General features: G+C 36.6%; 1 protein-coding gene and 1 pseudogene across 2 annotated transcripts in view; one reads left to right on the forward strand and one right to left on the reverse strand.

Moving 5' to 3' along the window:
- Window positions 1–1,872: 1,872 nt before the first annotated feature.
- On the forward strand, window positions 1,873–3,245 carry LOC131502659 (large ribosomal subunit protein uL3-like; annotated as a pseudogene).
- A 3,425-nt stretch (window positions 3,246–6,670) lies between these two features.
- The window catches only part of ABCB7 (ATP binding cassette subfamily B member 7), a 157,701-nt gene continuing 146,918 nt past the window's right edge, over window positions 6,671–17,453 (reverse strand). For both annotated transcript variants that reach the window (XM_058714548.1, XM_058714547.1), the window contains one exon: window positions 6,671–9,263. In XM_058714548.1, the coding sequence (XP_058570531.1) occupies window positions 9,048–9,263 (216 nt within the window). In that variant the 3' untranslated portion in view covers window positions 6,671–9,047. The remainder of the gene's footprint in view (window positions 9,264–17,453) is intronic.

A 17,453-nucleotide genomic window follows, 5' to 3' on the forward strand; every position in this document is an offset into this window, starting at 1 on the left:
CTTCACTGTTTTGTTACTGGTCTAGTTTAAAAAATTTAGTTTTGTTAATCTCTGCAAAGAACCAACTTGTGGTTCTGTTAATTTTCTCTACCGATTTTCTATTCTCTATTTCACTAATTTATGCTCTAAACAGTTGTTTTTTTTTTTGCTTGCTTTTGGCTCAGTTTGCTCTTCTTTTTCGAGTTTCTTAAGGTAGAAGTTTAGGTTACTGATTTAAGACATTCTTTCTTTTAAAATATAGGCATTTAGGGGAGCGTGGGTGGCTCAGTTAGTTGAGCATGGACTCCTGTTTTCTGCTCAGATAATGATCTCAGGGTTATGGGTTTGAGCCCCATGTTGGGCTCCACATTCAACGTGGAGCCTGCTTAAGATCTCTCTCTCTGCTCCTCTCCCCCTCTCGTGCTCTCACTCTAAAATAAAAATAGACATAAAAAATAAAAAAAATAAAATACAGGCATTTATAACTATAAAATTCCCTTGAGTGACAGCTTTAGCTGCATCCCATACATTCTTTTTCGATTTTCATTCATCTCTAAGTATTTTCATTTCCCCTTGTGATTTCTTCCTTGGCACATATTTAAAGTGTGTTAATTTCCTTCCTGAGCTGCCCAAGTTTTCCTCCTCTATTACTGATTTCTAATATTTTTATTGTAGCCAGAGAATATCTTTTGTATGATTTCAATCTTAAAATTTATTGAAGCTTGTTTTTTTGGCCTAGCATATGGTCTATCCTTAAGAATGTTCCATGTGCTGGGGAGAATATGTGTTCTGTTTGTTTTCTGTTTCCTTGATCTTCTGCTTATTCTATCTATCATTGAAACTGGGGCCTTGAAATCTTCCAATATTATTGTTGAATTGTCTTATTTCTCCCTTCAATTCTGTCAGTTTTTGTTTCACCTATTTTGATAGGTTCTTAGGTGCATATGTGTTTAAAATTGTTATATCTTCCTGACAGATTGACTTTCTAATCTTTATGAAATGTACCTTTTTATCTTTAGTAGCATTTGTTTTAAAGTTATTTTGTCTGATATTAATATAGACACTTCAACTTTCTTATGGTTGGTGCTTGCATGATATGTATATTTCCCATCCTTTATTTTCATCTGATTTGTATCTTTGAATATGAAGTTCTTTTCCTATAGACAGGATAACCATTGGATCAAGTTGGAGCTTGATTTTTTATTCAATCTGACAATCTCTGCCTTTTGACTTGATTATTTAATCCATATCTAATATTGTTACATCTTCCACTTTAATTTTTTCTATATGACTCAGGTCTTTTTTTCTATTCCTACTTTATTGTCTTCTTTTATATTAAGTGGATATGTTCCAGTGTAACATTTTGATTTCTACAATGTTTCAAGTATATTAAAGCTACTTAGTGGTTTTTCTAAGGCTTATCAAAATTTACTTCATATTTACACTGATTAGTTCCAGTGAAATATATAACCTTTACTCCTATATAGCTCCTTTCCATCCCACCTTTTGTACTATTATTGTTATACCTATTACATTTATACATTACATTTATATGCATATACATTTTTATATATGTCAAACTCAACAATACATAGTTAAAACTATTAGTTTATATGATCTTATATCTTTCAAAATATCTAAAAGGAGGGCAGGTTTATATTCATAGTTTGTTATGTTAATCATCTTATATACTATTTCTGGCTCTCTTCATTTGTTCTTGGGGATTCTAGGTATCATATGGTTTCATTTCAAAGAATTATTTTCATTATTCCCAGAGAGCTTTGTTTCCACCCCCAACAAAAGAATACACATTGATTCATGTGGTTGTTTTCTAAGTCAACTTAAGTGAAGTTCTAAAATTCTCTTGCTCTACCGGCAGCATTAGGTGGCAGAATGTCTCACAGGAAATTCTCCACTCCCAAAGCATGGGTCCCTGGGTTTTGTGTCCTAGAAATGCAGTAGCTGGCACTATGGGAAGGTGAAGAATTTTCCCAAGGATGGCTCTTCCAAGCCTGTCCCCCTCACAGGGGGGCCAGACTCACATTGTGCGGGATGTCAACAGGCCATGATCCTAGGTGAACAAGGAAGTTATGGAGGCTGTGACCATTGTGGAGACACCACCCATGGTGGTTGTGGGCATCATGGTCTATGAGGAAACCCCTCAATGCCTCCACACTTTTTTTTTTTAACGTTTATTTATTTTTGAGACAGGGAGAGACAGCATGAACGGGGGAGGGTGAGCGAGAGAGGGAGACACAGAATCTGAAACAGGCTCCCGGCTCTGAGCTGTCAGCGCAGAGCCCGACACGGGGCTCGAACTCACGGACCGCGAGATCATGACCTGAGCCGAAGTCGGCCGCTCAACCGACTGAGCCACCCAGGCGCCCCAATGCCTCCACACCTTTAAGACCATCTTTGCTGAGCACATCCATTAGGTGTGCAGAAGGCACTTCTATAAAAACTGGCATAATTCTAAGGCCTTCACTAAAAACTGCAAGAAGTGGCAGGATGATGATGGCAAGCAGTAGCTAGAGCAGGACTTCAACAGCATGAAGAAAAGTACCACCAGCTCATCTGTGTCATCACCACATGCCAGATTGCCTCTATGCCAGAAGAAGGTCCACCTCATGGAGATCAAGGTGAAGGGAGGTACGGTAGCTGAGAAGCTGAGCAGCAGCTGCCTGTGAACCAAGTTTTTGGATAGGATGATAATAGATGTCATTGGTATCACCAAGGGAAAGGTTACAAAGAGGTCACCAGCTGCTGGCACATCAAGAAGCTACCCTGCAAGACCCACCAGGGGCTGCACAAGGTTGGCTGTATTGGGCATGGCATCTTGCCTGAGTGGCCTTCTCTGTGGCACGGCTAGGTAGAAAGGCTACCATCATCACCACACTGAGATCAACAAAAAGATCTACAAGATTGGCCAGGGCTACCTCATCAAGGATGGCAAAATGATTAAGAACAATGCTTCCACTGATTATGATCTCTCTGACAAGAGCATCAACTCTCTGAGTAGCTTTGTCCACTATATGGTGAAGTGACCAGAGACTTTGTCATGCTGTGTGGTGGGAACCAAGAAGCAAGTGCTTACTCTCTGCAAGTCCTTGCTGGTGCAGACCAAATGGTGGGCCCTGGAGAAGACTGATCTTAAGTTCATTGCTACCATCACCAAGTTTGGCCATGGCTAATTCCAGACTGTGGAGAAGAAAGCATTTATAGGACCACTTAAGAAAGACTAAATTGCAAAGGAAGAAGGAGCTTAATGTCAGGAGCAGATTGTACAGCTGGTGGGATCTCAATAAACATTATTTTCCAGTGGGGAAAAAAGTAAATTCTCCTAAAAGAAAGAAAAAAACATGCAATTATACCGTCTTTTATTAATATCTACAATGAGTGACTTTATTGGTGGTGATGGTGGTGGTGGTGGTGGTGTGTGTGTGTGTGTGTGTGTGTGTGTGTGTGTATTTGGATTACTGTCTGGTGTCACCTGCTTTTTGCCTGAATTTCCTTTGTATTTTTGGGTAATACATATTTACTAGCAATGATTTTTTTTTTTTTTTTTTATAACATCTTAGAGGTTAGAGTGGAAGAGAGCCAAAGCATAAGAGACTCTTAAAAACTGAGAACAAACTGAGGGCTGATCGGGGGTGGGAGGGAGGGGAGGGTGGGTGATGGGTATTGAGGAGGGCACCTTTTGGGATGAGCACTGGGTGTTGTATGGAAACCAATTTGACAATAAATTTCATATATTGAAAAATAAAATAAAATAAAAATAAATATTTATAACATCTTTATTTCACTTGACTTTTGAATGATAGTTTTTTAATTTCAGAAATTTGAATATGTAAATCCTTCTGTCTTCTGGCTTTCAGTGTTCCTTATGAAACTTTACCTGTTAATCATACTGTGGTTTCCTTGCATGTAAGGAGTCATTTTTCTCTTACTGCTTTTACAATTTTCTCCTTATCTTTAGCTTTGAACATCCTAATTGGTGTTTGTTGATCTTTTTTGGCGTGTAATGTTTTTCATCAAATTTAGATGTTTCCATCCATCTCTTTGAATGTTTTTTCTCCTTTCCTCTCCTCTGCTTACATTATGAATATGTTGGTATTCTTAATGGTGTCCTACATTTCTCGAAAATATTTTTCATTATTTTTAATCTCTGTTCTTCAGATTACATAATCTCTTATTGATCCAAGTTTGCAGATTCTTTTTTCAGCCAGCTCAGACATACTATTGAGCTCCTCTAATAAATTTCTTTTCAGTTACTTTACTTCTCAACTCCAGAATTTCTATTTGGTTCTTTTAAAATAATGTCTAATTTCTTTACTGATAAACCTTTGTGTGCAACATCCACCATCTGTACCCCTTAAGGTAGCATTTATTGCCTGCTTGTGTATGGGTGATGCTTTCCTGTTTCTTTGCATTTATTATAGTTTTTTGTTATAAAGTAGACATTTTACAATAGTATCTTATAACAACCTGGATAATGATCCTCCTCCTCTGGGGGATTGGTATTTGCTTGGTTGTTTATTTGCTCCACAGTGTGTGCAGACTGATGTTATTTCTTTTAGTCTAGCTACCTAAGGGTTGTGTCTGGGTGGGCATAATGCACTTGTTGGCAAGATTTTTACTCTTGGACATGCATGTGGTTGGAGGCTGCTATATGTCAGAGGGTTTTCTTTTGATCCACATTCAACCAGGGACTAGTAGCTGGGAGGTTCCTGCTCTGTTCTGGAGAGCACAGTATTACACAAATACATAGTCTTCCAGATTGCCAAGGATGTGTATTTTACTTTTAAGGCTGTGTTCCTAATAGTCACCTCTAGATCAGAGCAATTTTTGTGTTCCTAATAGTCACCTCTAGATCAGATCAATTTATTGTTCAGTGTCTGGTCAAGTTCCCTGTGCCAGCAAAGCTTTTACTCTGTGTGACGGGTCTGCATGTATTAAGAAATGCTTTTAAGTCTGCCCCATGTTCTGCTCTAATTGTCCTGAGTAGGTGTAGCCCAGCACATGCATACAGCCTTTTCAATCTTGAGTTGACTGTGCTCCCAGGAGGGCTCTTTTTGGTTTCCTCTTGGTTTCTCTTTATTAAAATTCTGGCTGCTCTGCTGCTTTGCTTGCACCAGCTCCTCCTAATTGCTCTCCACCAAAATCTCGTTTTTGACAATGTCCTTAGGGACAGAGTTCTCCATGCCATTTCAAATGAAGTCAATTCCCTCAGGCAGAGTGGTGGAATTCTTTGTCCTCACTGTATACCTTACACTTAGAAAGAAGCTGTGCACCACTAAACTGAAGCTGGGGGTAAGGGGCTTAGAGTAAAACCACCACTTTATGAGTGAGCACTGGGGCATGGTGGAAGTCCCTGGTTTTCTGGGTTTTTTTCCTCCTTGAGTGGAACACCCAAACTTTGAGTAAGCTAGGGTGGAAAAAATCAGGGCCTTAGTATTCTCAGCCTGCACACAGAATAGTGCTTCCACTCAAAGAATGGAGGCTTGGTGGTGGAAGGGATCACCAGTCCTTTTGGCTGTGCCTGTGTGGAATAAATTTCTGCAACACAGGGTTGAGGGGATAAGAAATACAGGCAGCTACTCATGCCAGGTTGAAACCACAGCCCCAGAGTGGGAGCTGGGGGGAGGATCCCTACCTCCTCCCAAGATCTTCACCGTAGCTGCCGAGAATAGAGCACCCAAGGTAGAGCTTCTATAACATAGACCTGGTATGGTAGAGGATATGCAGGTAATTCTCCAAATGCCACATACTCTTGCTGTTCCTACTGATATTTAATAGGTTTTCTTGAATCAGTATTTTTCTAATTGCTATATGCCCTTTGGACATTTTCTGGAAACTTTAAATGATTGTTTTTTCAAAAATAATTCCAAATAGTTAAATTGTTTTTCTGGAGAGAGGGTCTACTGAGCTCCTTACTTCACCATTCTGGAAATCTCACCCTTCAATATATTTTTAAACTTAACTTCTGAGTGGAAATGTGGTCCAGCAAAAAGAGAAATGGAGAGGTGTCAAGAGCCAGGATTTTCATTCCAACTTGGCCTCTAGCAAGCTGAGTGACTTCACTTGAAATTCAGTTTCCTCATTTGTAGAAAAAGGAAATTGTATTAAAGACCTCTACATTCCTTCCAACTCTAAAATCCTATGATTTTATGAAGGTGAAATGGAATAGAAAGTAATCAGTGAAAAAAACATTCTTCTGTAGCTGTGTGAGAACAGGAAATAATAAAATAATCCACTGCTTTTTTTAAACCAAAACTGTTCCTGCTTGTTTTTAATTAAAATAAGCACTTCATTTCCAACTTTAATCAAAATGTTACCTTAATGCATGCTTTACAGTCAAGAAATTTCTTCACCCCAAAGGTTTCCTTTCTAACCATTAAAACTGAAAAACTTGGGGCAACGGAAAGTTGCCTTTCACTGATTGGTCATCAAAAATATGACAGCTTAATGCTAAGTGAAAGCACTACAATTTAATACCATTTTACCCATATTATGAATTCTGCAATTACTTTCTCTCTGAGACAAGTTCAAGTTTTCACCTTCTGCATAAGGCTCTAAGGCCATACTCCCAAGAGTGTCTATTAATTATCCATACTTATTTCGAATATGTGAATGACAAAATATCAGTTCTCCCTATGCACCACAGAAAAGAGTTGCTTCACTGGGCTACCCATTTCTAGTCACAAAGACATAGTTTATTTAGTAATAATTATCTGCACAAATTGTTATAACAATAAAACTGTGATAAAGAGCCTCTCTTTCTGAGTAGTTTTGTCTTACTAATCAGTTTTAACCTGTTTATTTGACTTAATATTGTCATTTAGTATAGTTTATATTCAAAATCTATATACTCAAAGCAGGGGGAGAAAGGACTTTATATAATTTAAGAAAACTGCCAATGCAAATATATTTCAAAGCTTTCAACTACTAATCCAAAACAGAATATCCTATGATAAAGCTACAAAGTATATATAAATTATGAATATATATTGGCAAAAGTTGCCACTCATGGACACATCCAGCAATTAGGAAGAATGAGAGCAAGATGGCAATATGGACAAAGTGAGCCAGAACCAAGTAATCATAAATCTTTAAATATCTTGCCCTTAAAGCAAAACTTATTTTTAAACTAACCATCTGTGCCAACCAATCATTGTCAACAGCTAAAGGGAAAAGGCAAAATATTTATCTTAAGGTGTATTATACATGCAGATCCCTGTAGAGGAAATGTAAATGCATACTTTGAGTTTGTCCAAATGCCAAGGCCTCTTTCTGGTTCTCACAGCTGACCCTTAGACATGAACTGTTCAATAATTTCCAAATCAGCTTATCTGCTCACCAAGATATTTCTATGTTAAAAACCTTCAGACAGGCATTTGGCTCAAATGATTTCTATGATTCCCTTTCTATGATTCCCAAATTTCCCTAGTTTCAACTTAATTGTTGTAAGCTGGGATTCCCTTAGGAAGAAAATATATAATCTTTAAAAAAAAGGAATATAAGGAATAAAACCCTATCATCTTACTCCATTTTCAGAGCCCATACTCTAAAACTGTAGATTATTCATTTCAATCCATTAAAAAATAGTTTCAACACTGATTTAAAAATTTATACTTTATAACGTCTTATGTGAATATGTATTGTAATGTAAAATTATGAATATACAATATTGTAATGTAAAATTATTATGCTATAATAAATGCCCCTTTTCTTGATGTTTCTTAGTGAATCATCCTAGGAAGGTTTTCTTTCATTTTGTCTATTATTTCACTGTATAGAACCATCTTAATATGATGAAGTTAAGAGAAAAATATTTAAGATTTATTTAATGGCCCTTACAATAACTGTGTTTTTCAGGTAATTCAAGTTTTCATTAGCTGAAAATACTGGTTAATGACCACATGATCCAAAGGTCTAGAGACACCTCTAATCATATGAACAGATAATAGCTTCTTCAAAAATAAAAGAAGCTATTCAAATTGGAAAACAGAGGAGCTTCTAAGTGAATATTTACCAACATTTTATTCATTACTTCTAGCAGGTAAAACTTGATTATTTTGTTTGGGTTCTTCCTTGTTATGTCACACTTAAAGGAACTTATTACATTACTGAAAAGGAAGGGAAAAATCTTGTAATAAATTCTGAACTGTCAACACAGATTCAAGTCCTGATCACCTAGAGTACATATACATAAATCTTCTCCTACTTACCTAAAGGTCATTAATAATTTTTAAGTGGTTGTTGCTTTATCTACATGTGTGAGCATGCACACACACACACATATGTGCATGCATACATTCCATTTAGTTTGTTTGTATAACTTTAGACAGCAAAAGCACTATAGTTAAGATAGAAATAAAAAAGGCAATTAACTTCCTAAGCTTTTTAGATATTCCCAGGATGACAACTGTCAAATTACATCAGGGTTTTAAGTATTTAAAGAGAATGGCATAAATTTTGGTTCAAAACAAAACCAATGCCTCATTTGGATGAAAAAATAAAATTCCCATGACTAGGAATGCCAGTTAATGATGAAGAACATTCTACATACATACATACATGAGAATTAAGGAAGGTTTTTCTTCCAAAAGATACACAGTGGCAAATACTTTTAAAAACACCCTTTCTATAATTGTAGTATTTCAGTGGGGAGGGAGGCAGAGAAACTACCCTCTTTTGTTAAGAAATGGATAATTTCCATCTAAATTATCAGCATAAAGGAGATTTAAAAAACTACAAAAACTTGGAAGCCAATATAATTCATCTGGTTATGGGTATCAAATGGCTATTAGGCCGCAAAAATGGAAATGGGGTAAAGTCAAATAGTAACAAAAACTATGTTTTGGGTACAACTAAGGCAGTAACAAGGAAATAATCTTGGAATAAATATAGATGTCACATTAAACAGACTGTGAAAGATGTAAAACTCAAATTCCTTTTCAAATAAATCTTATCTAAACGAACAATTATAGAAAATGGGAATGTAGGATTTTTTTTAACAAAACAATTCTGCTTCAGTGCAAATGTGTCAAAAAAATGTCTCATGCACCTTAGCAGGAACAGTTTCCACAGCCTTTTACACTGTTGACAATTTCTTCTTGTAGTTTCTTCCTTTCCTCCTCTTTGGACATATTTTCTTCCTTTGCATCCCATTTGGGGTTATCATGGTTCTGTACACGACTGCTCTGTGTGTGCCACATTTCTGAATAGATACTGCCAGGGTTAGCAAGCAAACCATGGTGGGTACCACGTTCAGCTATCTTACCCTAAAAACCAAAAGCAAGAGAAACATAGAAAAAGGTCATATAACTAGCATAATAACTGAAAATACACAGTACTTTCTAACTAAGGATTTTTAAGGATTAGTATTCGTTAAAATACCTCTCCCAATTCCTCATCCATAGTACAAGTAGAAAAAATGAGGTACGAATGCTTTCTTCACTGTTAAGCTATTAGCCCAGAAAACAAACAAAAAGCTATGAAATCCTATATATTGTAAACCACTTCACTCAAAAGAAATAAAATTCTAAACCAATTTGACAATTTCATATTAAAAAATACAGATAATAATAAAAAACAAAATAAAATTCTACTGTTCCATTTTTCATTTTGAATGGAAGAAAAGGAAGGTGAAAAAAATTTAAAGGCAATTATAATTGGTAAATATTTAATCAAAAGCACTGTTATTTATTACAGGGACTTAAAAACAGTATCTCGAAATCCTTATGTGTACTTTAAAATAAAAAAGATTTCTCCAAGAAAAGCTTACTTCTTCCAGTAGCTATTTTTGTGAACAATGGATATTAAACTTAACATTGCACAGATTTGGTATAGATTCCAAACTCTTATCTACAATTAGTCTCTTGACAGCTACTGTTAAACATGCTGGGAGACAAAAGGAATTTTGTCACTTTTACTGGTACTCCTGGTTATAGGACCTTTACAAATACACCCTTAAGCAAAATAACTAAAATTTGCTCCCACATCTGAGTGTTTAATTTAAGGCTCTTTTATTGCTAGCTAGGCAGTTTAAAAAAGAACTGTTTTGTTCAGCTATTTAATTCCCTAGGATTATGAAGAATGTAGTTCTCAACCTTGGTATATGTGGACCACTTCACTGGTACAAAACTCCCCATGGATTACATACACGTAGAACCTGATGCGGCGTTCAATCCCATGACCTTGGGATCATGACCTGAGCTGAAATCAAGAGTCATATGTTCAAACAACTGCACCACTCTGGCACCCCTATTTTCTAGGCCTTTTCACTGAACAGTTAGGAATTTTATCATCATCTTGAATTCATGTTGATAATTCTGCTCCAGTATAACATTACAAGGGTGCTCCTCTTCTCCCATTCCCTATTTGTACTCTTCTCCCAAGTAAGACCACTGTTTTCTAACAACATCAATATATTTACTCACAAGCTCAGTCTTAAAATATATACAAAATAGTTTCAAAATGGCTACTCCTATACCAATATCAATAACACTTATTATTAGGTTCAAATTTTGAGTTATTTTTGTCTTATGTTCCACTGAGGTTAAATAATCAAAATGATGTGTCCAACAGTTATTTGGATTGTTTTTCCTTTGCATATTTATGTTATGAATTTGTTATGCAGTTAGTTTCATTTTTTTCTGCTTGTAATTACTTCCTATATTTCCCAATCCTTGTTGAGTTTCAATATTTTAAGTATATAAAAACATTACCATGGTTCAAAAGTAAAAATAATGTAAAAAAGGAGTTAAGATGGCAGTGTAGTAGGAGGACAATAGGTTTGCCTTGTCCCTCAAACATAGCTAGATAACTATCAAATCATTCTGAATATCTAAGAAATTGATCTGAGGATTGACAAAACAAAATGTACAACCAGAGGGAGAGAGAAGCCCACACCGTAGAAGGTAGGAGGTGTGGAGATGTGGTTTGTTGGAGAAATGAGTTTCAAGTGCTGTGGAGTGGAGTCGAGAGAGGAGTGCACAGGGGATCACACAAGGAAAATACTTCCTCAAAGGCACTGACTGGGAAAATGAGAGGGGCTGACTTTGGTGAGGTTTTTCAACCAGTGGGGCTCAAAGACTGAAGTTTTAGAGGTCCTTGGTGTGGCTGGTATAGAGCTCTGAGGATGTGGCAGTGCTCTTGTAAAGAAGGCAGGCAGGTAACCTGGGGCAAATGGCATGATCTGAAGATCTCTTGAGATACTCCCCTTTCTTGGAGCCATCTGAGAGAGGTGGTATTGCCTCTCTAGGGACAAGGAGCCAGCAGACAACACAGAAGACACCAGGGAGTTCCTTAGGGCAGAGATAAAAGAGCTTAAAACCAATCAGGCCAAAATGAAAAATATAATAATCAAGATTTGAAACTGACTTGATGCAATCACCACAAAGATGGAAGAAGCATTGGAATGAATACATGATACAGAAGATAGAATTATGGAAAATAAGGAACATGATCAAAAGAGGGAAAGAAAAATCTTGGATCATAAAAGTAGACTTATGGAACTCGGTGACTCCTTGAAATGTAATAACATTCACATCATAGGAGTCCCAGAAGAAGAAGAGAGAAAAGGAGGCAGAAGACTTATTTGAGGAAATTATAGCTGAAACCTTTCCTAGTCTGGAGAACAGACTTCCAAATCCAGGAGGCACAGAGAACTCCATCAAAATCAACAAAAGCAGGCAAACCACAATACATACTGTACTTAAACTTCCAAAATATAAGGAAAAAATCCTAAAAGCAGCAAGAAAAAAGAAGTCCTTAACTTACAAGGGAAGACAAATAAGGTTAGCAGCAGATCTCTCCACAGAAACTGCAAGCAAAGAGGGAGTGGCATGATATATTCAACATGCTGAATGAGAAAAATAGGCAATCAAGAATACCCTATCCAGCAACGCTATCATTCAGAAAAGAAGGAGAGATAAAGAGTTTCCCAAACAAATACTAAGGGAGTGTGTGACCACTAAACCAGCCCTGGAAGAAATATTAAAGGAGACTCCTTGAGTGGGAAAGAAAGACCCAAAGTGACAAAGGCTATAAAAGAAAAAATCTCCAGAAACAACAAAAAGTTAATATCAATAATTCATATCTATCAATGAATTCAAATCAATAATTACTTTGAATAAAAATGGACTAAATGCTCCGATCAAAAGACACAGGGCATTAGAAGGGATAAAAAAAACCCAAGCCCCCTCTATATGCTGCCTGCAAGAGAATCATTTAGAACTAAAATCTGCAGACTGAAAGTGAGGGGAATGGAAAAACATTTATCATGCAAATAGATGTCAAAACAAAGCCAGGGGCTCCTGGGTGGCTCAGCTGGTTAAGTGTCAGACTTCAGCTGAGGTCATGATCTCACAGTTTGTGAGTTTAAGCCCTGCATTGGGCTCTGTGCTGAGAGCTCAGAACATGGACCCTGATTTGGATTTTTTGTCTCGCTCTCTCTCTGTCCCTCCCCTGCTCGTACTCTCTCTCTCTTAAAAATAAACATTAAAAAAATTTAAAAAACGAAAGCCAGAGTAGCAATAATTGTATCAGACAAACTAGATTTTTTTAACCAAAGACTGTAAGAAGAGATGAAGATAGTAAGATGAAGATAGTAAAGGTGTCTATCCAACAAGATCTAACAATTGTAAATATTTATGCCCCCAACTTAGCAGCAACCAAACACATAAAACAATAACAAACACTAACTCATGGATAATAATAAAATAACAGTAGGGGACTTTAACACCCCACTTACAACAATGGACAGATCATCTAAGCAGAAAACCAACAAGGAAAAAATGGCTTTGAATGACACACTGGGCCAGGTGGACTTAACATATATTCAAAACATTTTAACCTAAAGCAGCAGAATACACAGTTATTTCACGTACACATGGGACATTCTCCAGAACAGATTAGATAATAGGTTACAAATCAGTCCTCAACAAGTACAAAAGGATTCACATCATACTATGGGTATTTTCTGACCACAACATTACAAAAGCTGAAGTCAACCACAAGAAAAAATTTGCAAAAACCACAAATACATGGAGGCAAAACAACATGCTACTAAACAATGAATGGGTCAACCAGGAAATAAAAGAAGAAATAAAAAATATACATGGAAACACGGCAGTCCAAAATCTTTGTGATGCAGCAAAAGCAGTCATAAGAGGGAGTATATAGCAATACAGGTCCACATCAAGAAACAAGAAAAATCTTTTTTAATGTTTATTTTTGAGAGAGGGAGAGACAGACAGACAGAGACACAGTGTGAGTAGGGGAGGGGCAGAGAGAGAGGGAGACACAGATTCTGAAGCAGGCTCCAGGCTCCAAGCTGTCAGCACAGAGCCTGATGTTGGGCTCAAACTCATGAACCATGAGATCATGACTGGAGCTGTAGTCGGGTCTGATGTTCAACTGAATGAGCCACCCAGGTGCCCGAAGAAACAAGAAAAATCTTAAACAACCCTATCTTACAGTGTCTAAAGGAGGTAGAAAAAGAACAACAAATGAAGCATAAAGCCAGCAGAAGAAGGGAAATAATAGTGATTAGAGCAGAAATAAATAATATAGAAACAAAAAACCAGCAGATCAGATCAATGAAACCAGGAGATGGTTCTTTGAAAAAAATAAAATTGATAACCACCCCCCCCCCCACAAGCCAGATGTATGAAAAAGGAAAATGAAAGGACCCAAGTGAATAAAATCACAAGTGAGGGAGAAGAAATCACAACCAACACCACAGAAATACAATTATAAGATAATATTATGAAAAATTTTATGGCAACAAATTGGGCAGTCTGGAAGAAATGGGTAAGTTCCTAGAAACATATAAACTATCAAAACTGAAACAGGAACAAATAGAAAACTTGCACAGACTGATAACCAGCAAAGAAATTGTATCAGTAATCAAAATACCCCAACAGACTAAAGTCCATGGTCAGATGGTTTCACAGGGGAAATCTACCAAACCTTTAAACAAGAGTTCATACTTATTCTTCGTAAACTATTCCAAAAAGTAGAAATAGAAGGAAAACTTCCAAATTCATTCTATGAGGCCAGAATTATACTGATTCTAAAACCAAAGTCTCAACTAAAAAAGAGAACTATAGGCCAGTATCCCTGATGAACATGGATGCCAAAATCCTCAACAAAATACTAGCAAATTGAATTCACTGGCACATTAAAAGAATCACCATAATCATGTGGGATTTATTCCTGGGTGCAAGCATGGCTCAGTATTCCCAAATCAGTCAATTTAATACACCACATTAATAAAATAAATGATAAGAACCATATGATCCTCTCAACAGCTATAGAAAAAACATTTGACAAAGTACAGCATTCATTCTTGATAAAAACCCTCAACAAAGGAGGGACAGAGGGAACATACTTCAACATCAAAAAGGCCATACACAAAAACCCCACAGCTAATGTCATCTTCAATGGGGAACAACTGAGAGCTTCCCTTCTATATTCAGGAACAAGATGGGGATGTCGACACCAATGTTACTTAACATAATACTTGGAAGTCCTAGTCTTAGCAAACAGACAAGAAAAGGAAATAAAGTGCATCCAACATGACAAGGAACAAGTCAAACTTTCACTATTTTCAGATGACATGATACTTGCAGAAAACACAAAAGACTCCACCAAAAAATTGCTAAAACTGATACACCAATTCAGTCAAGTCATAGGATACAAAATCAAGGTACAGGAATCTGTTGCATTTCTACACACCAATAATGAAGTAGCAGAGAAAAGAAATCAAGGATATCAATCCAATTTACAATGGCACCAAAACCCATAGGATACATAGGAATAAATCTAACCAAAGAAGCAAAAGATCTATACCCTGAAAACTGTAAAACACTGATGAAAGAAATTAAAGATGACACCAACAAATGGAAAGACATTCCATGCTCAAGGACTGAAAGGACAAATACTATTAAAATGTCTATACTACCCAAAGCAATCTACACATTTAATTTAGTCCCTATCAAAATATCAGCACCATTTTTCACAGAGCTAAAACAAGAAACCTAAAATCTGTATGGAAACATAAAATATCCCAAATAGCCAAAGCAACCTTGAAAAAGAAAAACAATGTTGGAGGCATCAAAATTCTGAATGTCAAGTTATATTACAAAACAGCAGTGATCAGAACAGGATGTTACTGGCCCAAAACCAGACACATAGATCAATGGAACATGATAGAAAACCCAGAAATGGACCGGCAACTGTAAAGTCAACCACCTTCGACAAAACAGGAAATATCCAATGGAAAAAGGACAGTCTCTTCAACAAAGATGCTGGGAAAATTGGACAGCAACATGAAGAATGAAAATGGTCAACTTTGTTACAGCATACACAAAAATAAATTCAAAGTGGATGAAAGACCTAAATGTGAGACAGGAAACCATCAAAATCCCAGAGGAGAACACAGACAGTTAACCTCTTTGACATCAGCCATAGCAACATCTTACTAGATATGTCTCCTGAGGCAAGGGGAAAAAAAACCCAAAAGTAAACTATTGGGGCCTCACCAAGATAAAAAGTCTTTTGCACAGTAAAGGAAACAATATAAGGAAACAATATAAACATATATAAACAATATAAAGGAAACAATATAAAAAATATAAACAAATATATAAACAATAAAGATGTTTAGCAACATCTTACTAGATATGTCTCCTGAGGCAAGGGGAAAAAAAACCCAAAAGTAAACTATTGGGGCCTCACCAAGATAAAAAGTCTTTTGCACAGTAAAGGAAACAATATAAAAGGCAACCTTTGGAATTGGAGAAGATATCGGGGCGCCTGGGTGGCGCAGTCGGTTAAGCGTCCGACTTCAGCCAGGTCACGATCTCGCGGTCCGTGAGTTCGAGCCCTGCGTCAGGCTCTGGGCTGATGGCTCGGAGCCTGGAGCCTGTTTCCGATTCTGTGTCTCCCTCTCTCTCTGCCCCTCCCCCGTTCATGCTCTGTCTCTGTCTGTCCCAAAAATAAATAAAAAACATTAAAAAAAAAAAAAGGAATTGGAGAAGATATTTTCAAATGACATATCTGAGAAGGGGTTAGTATCCAAAATGTATAAAGAACTTGTCAAACTTAACAACCAAAAAACAAATAATCCAGTTAAAAAATGGGCAAAAAAGACATGAAGAGACTTTTCTCCAAAGACGTATAGATGGCCTACAGAAACATGAAAAGATGCTCAACCCCATCAGGGAAATACAAATCAAACCTATAATGAGGTATCACCTCACACCAGTCAGAATGGCTAAAACAACTGGTGTTGACAAGGATGTGGAGAAAGGGGTACACTCTTACACTGTTGGTGGGAATGCAAATTGGTGTAGCCGCTATAGAAAACAGTATGGAGGTTGCTTAAAAAGTTAAAAATAGAAATATCCTATGACCCAGCAATTGCACTACTAGGTTTGTATCCAAAATATACAAAAATACTGGTTCAAAGGGATACATGCACCCTGATGTTTATAGCAGCATTATCAACAATAGGCAAATTATGGAAAGAACCCCAATGTCCATTGACTGATGAATGGATAAAGAAGATGTGGTATATATGTATACACAAACACACACCAGTATTACTCAGCCATCAAAACAAATAAAACCTTGCCATTTGCTATGATACAGATGGATTTAGAAAGTATTATGCTAAGCAAAATAAGTCAGAAAGACATATACCTTATGATTTCACTCACATGTGGAATGTAAGAAACAAAACAGATGAACATAGGGGGAAAAAGAGAGGCAAACCATAAAACAGACTTAACTAAAGAGAACAGAGATGCTGGAGGGGATATGGGCGAGGGTTTGGGTTAAATGGGTGATAGGTATTAAGGAAAGCACCTGTGGTGAGCATACCTTGTATGTAAATGATGAATTACTAAATTCTACTCCTGAAACTAATATTACACTGTATGTTAACTATGTGGAATTTAAATCAAAACTCGAACTACAGAAAATATATATAAAAAAGTATAATCAGGAGAGTCACGTTCCATTTCTTATCTCTTTTACCCCTTTCTCTCCCCACTCTATAAGTAGTCAATTTCTTTGGTTTCAGTTTATGTTGCCTGAGAGGTTTTTTTTTTTTTTTTGCCAAGAGTTTATTTGGCATTGAAACACAAAAAATAAAGGCTTTAGTATATTTTATATTAATCAGACTATTAAACACTTCTGAATAGCCTTCTTATAATAATAATATCCATGACCATACCTCTAAGCCACTCAAAAGATTATGAATCATTAGATATTAAATTTTTTTCAGAGCAATTTAGGATATTCTTTTTTTTGCAATTTGTATCTATCTATCTATCTATCTATCTATCTATCTATCTATCTATCCATCCATCCATCCATCCATCCATCTGAGAGGATGAGTGGTAGAGGGGCAGAGGGAGAGGGAAACAGAATCTTAAGAAGGGTCCATGGCATGGAGCCTA

The sequence above is a fragment of the Neofelis nebulosa genome, chromosome X, assembly GCF_028018385.1.
Source record: "Neofelis nebulosa isolate mNeoNeb1 chromosome X, mNeoNeb1.pri, whole genome shotgun sequence".
Classification (NCBI taxonomy): Eukaryota; Metazoa; Chordata; class Mammalia; order Carnivora; family Felidae; genus Neofelis; species Neofelis nebulosa.